Here is an 11,035-nt window from a genome sequence, read left to right on the forward strand (position 1 = left end):
CTGCTAAGGGAATTAATTATTTCCTTCACTAATGGAACTGTATAAAATGAGAAAAGTACGCAAAAGCCCCACAACATAGTGTTCTGCTCTAGAGGAGATGCCTATTAAATAACTGCAAGACTTCCATGTACACAGTGATCAAGAGGGACTTGTAAGAAATCAATAATCATTGAGTGTGAGCCATTTGTGGCAACCATTTTTTGTAGTATTTGCTTTAAAAACAGTTGGAGTTGGCTGGAACCTCTCCTGGCACTGGCAAAGAATAGGAAGCATAAGGCTTAACACCAGTAAGGACCAGTGAGTGCAACCAACCCGTGGCATTAATACTGGGGAAAATTGGAAGGCCATTCCGGCGAGGAAAGGCTTTGATCCATTGTCTTTCTCTGAGCCAAAAGACAACTTCATATCCATAGTCACCTAATTTCCCCCCCATTTCCTTTTGCTTATGCCAGTAATAACCTTTGCATCACTGTACAATTTTTTTTTTTTAGAAGTTTGTAAATATGTAAAATGAAAAATATGGAAAAATTGTGTACCAAAATGGTATAAAAATGTGTAAGATAAGCGCTCTGTTTAATGAGAAGCTGTAATTAAATGCTGCTTTGAGAAAGTGTGCATGAGGACGTGTTAAATATTCTATGTGTCTAGAAGTTGTGTTAATGACAGCAAATTATCCATTTATGTCGGAAAACTTCATGCTATTATGGAATATGAAGGAAAAAACCAATATTTTACTTCAAGCAAAAGTTGGATAATGAGCTTCTTGGAAGACTTCATGTGCATAATCATTGTTAAATATGTTCATAATAAAGTTTTATATCTTTATATTGTATCTTGGTTTTCTTTTCCTTCTAGCAAATGACTAACTGTACCATTTTCTTACACTTATTTAAATTTGCTTAATTACATACAGATGGGATCCTGGAGGCTCCCTCAGCACAGATTAACCAGGGAATTATGATTTGGAGTCTCTCCTTCAGACTCAGTTCTTTTGCTTGGTTTAGTGTTTATCTCTTTTTTCCAAAATGTTGTGTTAACGTAAAGGTGTCGCTATTCCCCATCCAGAAAACATGCTCAGTTTTTTAGTCTCAAGTGTTTGCCTCTTATTTTGTTTCTCAGAAGGAAGATACCTTCTAACCTTCTCCATTCCGTTGTACACTGTTGAAAGCAGTGCAGTTGCAGGAAATACTCGTGCTAATGCCGTATCGGCAGAATTGCTATGAGGGAAGGGCTTATACCACTTATTTCTTACGTATAATTCTATCACAAAGGATAAATTTAAATACTAAATCCTGAAGGCTTGTAGGAATTTACAAGTTCATATCTTTTCTAAAAGATAAGTGGGAAAATCAGACATGCTCACAACTGAAATCCCCCTTATTCCTTGAAAATTTGGTTTGGAAAGAGGGAGGATGTTATGTAATGTAAATTGCTGTCATCAATGTCATTGCACCCATTTATACAGTCAAAACCTTTAGTTATAAACTCTGCATCATAACTTTAAACCTTTTCTTTGTTAGTGGGTTTCTTGGTCAGTACAGCTTTTCGACCTTGTCTTGTCTAAGGCTCTAAGTACCGCTTTTTCATTTTGAATCTTTTGTAGTGTTAATGAAGTACGTGATCCTACATATCAATACAGGGTTGACACTGGTAATTTCCAGGTAAGTCAGAAATGTCTTCTTGCTATTAAATTGTCAGGTGGAGTTACAAGGAGATGGGGTTTCTTCTATTAAAATCGATAACGGTTTAGGAAATAGCGAATGCTGGTCACATGGTCTTATTCTGACTAAGGTACTTTTAATTTTGCTTTAGATCATGCGTAGACCATAATGAGCCCCATCCCAATGAGAAAAGTAAATTGTCTTGCAAATCTGGGTACTCAACACCACAAGTTTAGTCACAGACTTATGACTGTTGGGATTGAAAGGAACTTTTTTAAGCCTCTTACTAAGTCAGTTTTGTACATCCTTATTCCTGCCAAGATTCTCTGTCCTAGTAAATGTCAGACTTCCTTGTTTTAAAGGAAGATCTGATTTATATGGGTCCTTGTTTTGTTCTCAGGAGCTCAGTTTTTAGAAAACCATTGAGATTCAGCTCAGTGTGAACTCAGTGACAAAATGATGATTCCTGTTAAACATCCTTTCTTTACATGCCCCAAAAACCTACCTTGATGTATAGCCATCCTTATTTTGTACTTCCTTTTGTGAGCCTACTCTCCCTGACTAAATGGACCGTTCTGTGTTGTGCTTTGGGAAATAATGATTTCTATTGAGAGAAGGAGGAATAGACCAAACCTCGTTAAATAATAAAAACTATCACTCTTCTTATAGGGAATGAAAATCTTCTTCCTTGTGGTGGCAACCACATACATTCTCTACCTTTTGTTCCTGATAGTGAGGGCATGTTCAGAACTTCGTAACATGCCTTATGTTGGTAAGGATTATTTCTTTTGGTTCTTCCCCAAACAGGCTTGCTTATCCTAGATGGAGGTATAAGTTCACTAATAACAACTTTTCTCAATCTTTTTCAGATCTCAGGTTAAAATTCTTGACCGCGTTAACCTTTGTAGTGCTTGTCATTAGGTAAGGCTTTTTAAAGTACATTTCTCAGTATTGTAACTTTAGAACCTTTTTTTCAGGGCTTTGAATACACTTTGTTGATAATAAAATTGCCAGTAAAAATGAGGAATGTCTTTTGATATGATTGTTGTGGCAAGCTCTTCTTAATTTTTTAACCCTTCCTAAGGCTTTTAGAACTAAATTTATATCATTTCTGTTACCACAGCAATACACTGCAAGATTTAGAGGTTCTCTTAGCAGAGGTGTTTTCTGTACTGCAGGCTGGTCAGCAGTGCACCATTCACCTCTTTTGGAGCTTTGTGAACTTCACCCAGTCAAAGCAGAAGTTTAGAATTAGGTTATTGTTAATATCTGTCTCCCCCACTCCAATCCTTTATGTCAAATTACTGTTGACTCTTGTATTGTCTGTAGTGGATGAAATCTGAGGGAAAGGGACCAAGGGGGGACGGGGTCCACTTTACTCAGTTGACTGCTGACTTTTAATGGCAAAAGAATCATTCTTAATTTAGAATTATGAGAGCAAATGTATCTTAAATGGTCAGCAGATTAACTTAATTGTTTTCTGATATACTTTTCAGCTCCCCTTTCAACTTTGTGCTTTAAAGACACAGTACACTCACATGCTCTTGACTTTTTTCCACAGCATTGTTATACTCTACCTACGCTTTGGAGCACAAGTTCTACAGGACAACTTTGTTGCTGAGCTGTCGACTCATTATCAGAATTATATCCTTCTGTTGTGATACTGCTGAATTAGGAATCTTAATCTGTTTTTATGCTGAAGGTACTTTAAAATCACATACCTAAGGACTGAGACCTTTGGCTTCTAGGTGGGCTTTTGAAGTTCAGTCTATTTTGATCGAGGTTTCGCGTCAGCATTTCATAATGGCCATTTGTAAAGGTTATGAGCTGAGACAGTTTCAGTCTGGTTTGTTTACATCACATAAATCACAACTGCATTTGAAATGAAGGCCTAGATATGCCTGCATTCAAGTAATTTTAACAAGTTATTGTGACAAATTTGGTTGTACTTGCTGTATGATTTCAGTTTGCTGTATACTTATCAGTTGGCATGGGCCGTACCAAAATATTTGAGAAATTAATAGCTTAGAAGTCACTGAAAGTGAGTTTGTTTATTGGTCAAAGTCTACATATGGAAGAGATCATAGCAGAGAATGTAAGTGGCTTGAGAGAGACTATTTCTGATGTCTGCTGGCAACAGGATTACAAACTGTATTTCTGGACCTGAACAATAAGATACTAGTTCATTCTTCTTCCTGAAAGTACCTCTGTGATCGCAACTGCTCCGGTTACTGGTAAGCTTAGATATATGTTGGGAGCTAGTAGAAAACAGTATGTAAAGCCATTAGCATTTTCCTAAAATTATGTCAAGAAGCCGTCTTCAGTGCTCTATTCATAGACAGTCCTTTTTCCTTCCTTCTCAATCAGTGTGCCAAGGAAGAACTTTTTAAAAAAATAAACAAAGCAAACCAACCCCACCTGAACACCCCCTTACTCAGCTTTGTTTCACCATTGAAGGCAGAGCTTCAGTGCTCTAAACTGATTCAACTAAATTGATTTAGTTCAATTTACTATGTACTCCTACACTCCAGAGAAAACCTTACCTCAGCAAATGTTACTTGTGTTTAAGCTAAAGCTTTGTCTTCAGTGGGAGCTTTACCTTGAAACAGCTTGAGTACATTTGTTGTCTTTAAATTTAAAACATAGCGATTTGTTCAGCCATTTAGGGTCTCAAACTTTAGTAAGGTAAACATTCTTTCCATTGAAACAGATTTGTATGGTTTAGGTCTTGTATCCAAAGTTAATATGTGTGGAACTATATTGAGCAATATCCTTGACACTTAATACCAGCAGAATTCCTATCATTTTATGGTTTATTGAACTTTTATCTCTACACATTAGCCTTCGTGTATTCCCCCTCAAAGAATGCACTATATGGTAAGTGGGAAGCAATTGTCTGGTAAACTTATATGGCAAGAGCTGGCATTTGTATTTTGGTTGTTTCAATACTGTTGCAATTTGCTTTGAGTTAACATAAGCAGAAGTTGCACTGTCCCTGAGCAAATTAGTACTGAAAATATGAAGGAAGACATAAAATGTATGCAGCTAATTAGCTAGACTTGAATTCTTAATCAAGCTTATAATCAATATGATGTGTGCACATAATGCTCTAACTTTTGCACTGCCTCACAGACAGTCCTTAAGGAGCAACAATACTTCATTTCTACTTTGTTTTAACAATGAGGCTGATGTGTTGGCACGCGGGCACACTGCACTCTGAAATAGGGAACACTGTTGGAAAAGTAGGAGTGAAGCTGGTCTCTAACATGGGGAGGTTTTGGGGATCTTGCTGTGGGGGGAGAGCTGCACAGAGCCCATGTACAGAGAGATAAAGGACTTAATCAGTGGCACTTCTGTTTTTGCGTTCCTACGTAGAGGATGTAATCTGACTCACATGATGATTATAAAGCATTATCCCGCTCTAACAGATAAAGATTCTGTAGAAGAAATTTTTATACTGAGCGTTTTAGACTCCACTTAAGCATTGAGTATAAAATACAGAACCGAGTTGGAAGGGACCTGGAAAGATCTTCTGGTCCAACCTTTCATGGGAAAGGGAGCCTAGACAAGATGATCTGGCACCCTGTCCAGTCACATCTTGCACACTGCATGTGCAGGGGAAAGGCACTAAATACTGGAGCCGGTCCTTTCCCTAAACATTTTAGAGTAGAGATGGATGGAATTTTTACAGAAAAAAAAAGCTTTAAGAAAGACAAGAGAAATGCCTGGGTGAGGATAAGGTTAAAAAACTTGCTGTTGGATTGCAAGAAGTATTAGTTTATAGAAGGCGAAAAGTAGAAAGCTGCCAGGAAAAAGATGTTTATAGCAAATTCCTGGATTGAATTTTACTTGCAGATAATTAGGAACTGCAGCTCAACAGCGGATTATGCAGGAAATGAAGGCCTTAAAACAAGGTAGAGGGAATTGTCTTAAACAGCCAATGGAAAGTATGTGCTTCCTCTCGTCTCGCCGTAAGGCACAAGGATGAAAAATAACCGGCTAATCATGGACTTGCATGCAAGGGATTACAACTGCGGTTGACTTATATTTGTAGTTTAGAAATAACCAAGAAGTTAATGAGGTCTGTGCTTTTTAAATACATATGAACTTTTCAATAATGATTAAAAATAATGAAGTCTGACATAATTAACTGTTATGTGCACGTTGAAATAATATGACATAGGGAACTGCACAAGGGAGGAAATCCGCTTATGCAACATGGAGAATATCTATCTAAAAATAAGATTAGATAGTTACGTCATCTCCTTAACTCTTACAAATACCATGACATTATGGCTAAAGGGTGAAGAATTTAAAGGAGAGAATTCCTGTTTGGATATAGTTTTGTTGAATTGTAGTTGTCTTGGAAGTGGTCAAGGCTGTTGCTCCGGTGTTGGGTTGGAAGTACAGCCACATCTCTGTACTTAATGCGCTAAATTAACCCCTGTTTGTATTTTCCAGAATCACAGTTGAAAGACAATCCTGCTTTTTCAATGCTGAATGATTCAGATGATGATGTGATTTATGGGTAAGATTGTTGAGTATAAATTACAGAACCATAAAGCAGCTTGAGTTGGAAGGGACCTGGAAAGATCATCTGGTCCAACCTTTCACATTGAGTATAAAATACAGAACCGAGTTGGAAGGGACCTGGAAAGATCTTCTGGTCCAACCTTTCATGGGAAAGGGAGCCTAGACAAGATGATCTGGCACCCTGTCCAGTCACATCTTGCACACTGCATGTGCAGGGGAAAGGCACTAAATACTGGAGCCGGTCCTTTCCCTAAACATTTTAGAGTAGAGATGGATGGAATTTTTACAGAAAAAAAAAGCTTTAAGAAAGACAAGAGAAATGCCTGGGTGAGGATAAGGTTAAAAAACTTGCTGTTGGATTGCAAGAAGTATTAGTTTATAGAAGGCGAAAAGTAGAAAGCTGCCAGGAAAAAGATGTTTATAGCAAATTCCTGGATTGAATTTTCCTTGCGCATAATTAGGAACTGCAGCTCAACAGCGGATTATGCAGGAAATGAAGGCCTTAAAACAAGGTAGAGGGAATTGTCTTAAACAGCCAATGGAAAGTATGTGCTTCCTCTCGTCTCGCCGTAAGGCACAAGGATGAAAAATAACCGGCTAATCATGGACTTGCATGCAAGGGATTACAACTGCGGTTGACTTATATTTGTAGTTTAGAAATAACCAAGAAGTTAATGAGGTCTGTGCTTTTTAAATACATATGAACTTTTCAATAATGATTAAAAATAATGAAGTCTGACATAATTAACTGTTACGTGCAGGTTGAAATAATATGACATAGGGAACTGCACAAGGGAGGAAATCCGCTTATACAACATGGAGAATATCTATCTAAAAATAAGATTAGATAGTTACGTCATCTCCTTAACTCTTACAAATACCATGACATTATGGCTAAAGGGTGAAGAATTTAAAGGAGAGAATTCCTGTTTGGATATAGCTTTGTTGAATTGTAGTTGTCTTGGAAGTGGTCAAGGCTGTTGCTCCGGTGTTGGGTTGGAAGTACAGCCACATCTCTGTACTTAATGCGCTAAATTAACCCCTGTTTGTATTTTCCAGAATCACAGTTGAAAGACAATCCTGCTTTTTCAATGCTGAATGATTCAGATGATGATGTGATTTATGGGTAAGATTATAAACTACTTATGGAGAGTTACTTTAGTGTGTTATTTTTGTAATGTTCTTTGTTTGTTAAATAAGTGAAGAGTTTGCAGGTTGCTAATGAAAGTATTTTGCCTAAAGAACAGAAAGGTAGCCATGTTCTGAAACAGCAATGCAATGAGAATGCATGTTATTTTGTTTCTTCTTTTTTTGGTTTCTAAAAGGGATTGCCATGGCACTGATACAAACAGGTAATTAGGTTTGTAAATTTTTTTAAATTAGAGTGCTGGCAGGTCGTGGAGTGAGGGCTGTGTGAGATGTGAAATGGAAGAACTCCCTTTTTAACTGGGAAAGATTGCGGGAGTCAGGTGGAGTTACCAAAGCAGCAGCTCATACGTAAATGCTTTAGAGAAGGAGAATGGCTCTCCTTAAGCATCCATCACTTAATGAAATAAGAATAATCAAATCTAGCCAAATTTCCTGGACTTCTGCGAGTTTATATAATATGAGAATTATCGTAGTGCTGAAAACCCATCCCCATCAGGTGTCTCTGCAGAGACACTGAACAAACTCCTCGTCTGCCCTCGCTGTTTGCACCTCTCCCCAAGGACAGGGACATGGTTGGAGCAGGGAGGGTGGGGTTAGTGCTGCAGTCACCTGAACAAGATTGTGCTGTAGCTGTAGCCATTGTCTGAGGGAGCTTGCCTTTCACTAGTTAGATGAGTAGCAGTAGTACCAGCTTGCTTCTAGGTGAACCCTTGCAAAGAGCGGCTTGTAGTCACTGGAATAACTTTTATTATGCATTGTCTTCTGGAAAAAAGTCAATATATTGTTCATATCTACCACAAGGAAGCAAAACAGATAACCAGCTGCTTACCCAAATAACAATTTGATGCAGTTTAGAACTTCCCTGTTTATTTTGGACTTCCTATCTAAACACTGTGTTCAGAGTTTTTAACAAGTATCTGTTTCACAGGAGTGACTATGAAGAAATGCCACTTCAGAATGGCCAAGCTATTAGAGCCAAGTATAAAGAGGAATCGGACAGTGATTGATTTTGCTGTAGACAGACTTGTTCAGGTGGAATTACACCAATCAGGTGGGATTACACCAATCCTGAAGTTTTCCTAGATGTACAACTTCCTTGGCTTTCTTAGTCTGCTGACATCTCAACACCGACTCCCAGGAAGGACATCCTGCTTCTGTTTCTGTTTACAAAGTTAAAACTGAAAAAAACCCCAATGCTTGAAAAGGTTGTGGTGAAAACATAAGAAACCAAAATTTTTATGCATCTTATAAAATGCCTGATAGAAGGATGTCTATGGACTAAAATCTTGAAACCTATTTCCATTTAGAAGTATCACTGATTATATGCTGATTTTAAAATTGCTTCCTTGGTTTTCTGGTGGGTTGTTCTGAGGGTTATGTCCAGCATATTGTCATTCATCTGTTGCATTTGTGTTAGCTCCTTTGTGGATTGCCCACTGCTGTACCAAGTGCCTCATTTCCCTTTCAATTTTCTACCTTAGTCTATTGAGCTGGAAGCAGGGAATGAAATGGTTTATGGTTTTCTCTCTCTCTTTCCTTTTTTTTTTTTTTAAATGCAAGAAAAACACAAACTTTCCATTCTTCATTCAAAGAAGTGATACAGACTTAAGAATATTTTAAAATTCATTTAAGTTTACCAGATTTGTTAGTGTGAGATACGTGCAAATAGTCAAGTTCTAGTGAGCCAAAATAGCCTCAGTGGTGCAAAATGATCTGTATAATACATGTTTCATAACATGCTTTACCGCCACAACAGAAGCCTTTGGGTTTGTTTTGCCTTTTTTTTTTTTTTAAACAGCCCTTTTAAATAGAAATATTTAGGCAACAACAAACCTCAGAAGGAAGCCAGTACTCTTCTTTCTGGGCTTTTGTGTGCTGGAGGAGATTGTTACACTTGCAGAGAATACAGTGTGAAAGTTTCACAGAGATTAATTTAAAATTTCCAAACATTTCATTTTTAGAGGCTTTTTCTACATCAGATTTTTTTCTTAAGGTGTATTAATAGTTATTCTACATCCTAGGAACAGTTGTTCATGTATTGAACATGTGTGAGAGTTGGCTTTTGGGCATGTTCTAGCCATGGTTCAACTTCTTTGTCATAACCACAGGCGCCACTTGTACCCGTCAGAACTTCCAGGACATTTTATTATCTGTGTTCCAGTCTGTGCTGGAGCAGAGTTTTATGGGAATTCAGTATTCCTGGTACAATGCTGCTGCTTCTCTATTTAAAAGTTGGGTTTCTCCTGCACCGTTGCTCAGCTCTTTATTTAAGAGGATGTTTTGTTTCTAATTAATTTTGTTTTCAAGTACTTGACCTGTCTGAAAGTATCTTTTTTTTTTTTTGTGACTGTGATTGACTCTTGTACCATTTCCCTGCCCTGCTGCTGTAGAGAAGACTCTCAAAAGTACTGTTAATGTCTTAGACAGAAGCTGGTGCTGGCTTACACTAGGGAATTGTACTCCTCACTGAACTAGTTGAAGCAGAAGAGTGCAATGAAGTCCTACTTGATTGATTTGCTGAATGGTATTAGGGAAAAAATAGATTTGTTCCGCTTTGATGCGAGGACTGCTGTGGAGCATTCCCACTGCAGTAACCTCTCCTGGTGGCTGCTGGAGATCACGAACGGGAGACTTCACAGGAGAGCAGTTTGTTTAGAGAGGACCAAAGGAACTGCTTCATGTCAGAAAATAGTTCAGATTAAATGATTAACTCGGTGCTCTGCTAAAGATGGGGGTGGTGAGACACTCCGCGTGTGTGAGGGAGAAAACTTCCTAAAATTATGTAGAGCTGTGAAATTTTTGGAGGATATTTGAAATTTAAAACTTTCTGTACTGGGGACCATTTATTTGTTAGAAGCCAAAGCACTATTCTATGGCTAAACCAAGGAAACTGCTCAGGGGAGGGGAAGGTTTTTTCCTTTAATTTCTTAATTAATTAGTGTCAGTTTAGAACACCATATACGAAGACATTAAAGAAGTATTTCAGGTTAGTGGTGTGTTGGTTTTTGTTTTTTCCCCCGTGAACTACAGTAAGCTGTACCTTCAGCACCTCCAAGTATGGGGGATATCTTTGTATCCTAAAACGAGCCCATTCTCTTTTAGATTTAACAAGTACGGGGGATATCTTTGTATCCTAAAACGAGCCCATTCTCATTTTTACTATGAGGCTTACCGCTGTTTGAATTTGCAAAGTCCTTTCAACTTTCACTGGAGTAACAGTGGGTGGCAGGAATCAGGTCTTCAGAATTCGATATTTACACGGTTCTTATATATTCAGATCTTTTTGGCTCTGATATTGTTTATTTCTGATGTAAATTGTTCTGAAGGGAAAAAATGTTTGATCTGACCGATGTGCAAAATGTACTCATGTTTCTTATCACATCTGAACTGGTTGTTACAGTTAACCCCTAAATTGTTCTGAAGGGAAAAAATGACCGATGTGCAAAATGTACTCATGTTTCTTATCACATCTGAACTGGTTGTTACAGTTAACCCTCAAACACAGTGTCATGCTTTGGGATTTCAGTAGCTAAAGAAAATATTTTTAATCTAACTTTGAGATGATGATTTTTTCTAAATTGTTCTCAGCCCATTTCACTTGCCATTTTGTTTGCATTAACTTTCCTACATCACAACATTCAAAGCGGAAACAGGAAAGCTGAGAATGGGAAATGTGTACTTAACAGAAATAT

The 11,035-nt window shown here is 37.8% G+C and overlaps 1 protein-coding gene across 1 annotated transcript; it reads left to right on the forward strand.

The window, feature by feature from the left end:
• Positions 1 to 1,609: 1,609 nt before the first annotated feature.
• On the forward strand, positions 1,610 to 10,390 carry LOC106893201 (transmembrane protein 181-like). Its single transcript, XM_014950972.1, has 7 exons — positions 1,610 to 1,661; positions 2,331 to 2,433; positions 2,531 to 2,582; positions 3,223 to 3,305; positions 4,449 to 4,538; positions 6,123 to 6,189; positions 8,272 to 10,390. Exons 2-7 carry the CDS (start codon positions 2,334 to 2,336, stop codon positions 8,348 to 8,350), a joined length of 471 nt encoding a protein of 156 aa, XP_014806458.1. The 5' UTR covers positions 1,610 to 1,661; positions 2,331 to 2,333; the 3' UTR covers positions 8,351 to 10,390.
• Positions 10,391 to 11,035: the final 645 nt, after the last annotated feature.

Source organism: Calidris pugnax, unplaced genomic scaffold (assembly GCF_001431845.1).
Source record: "Calidris pugnax isolate Ruff unplaced genomic scaffold, ASM143184v1 scaffold24, whole genome shotgun sequence".
Taxonomy (NCBI): Eukaryota; Metazoa; Chordata; class Aves; order Charadriiformes; family Scolopacidae; genus Calidris; species Calidris pugnax.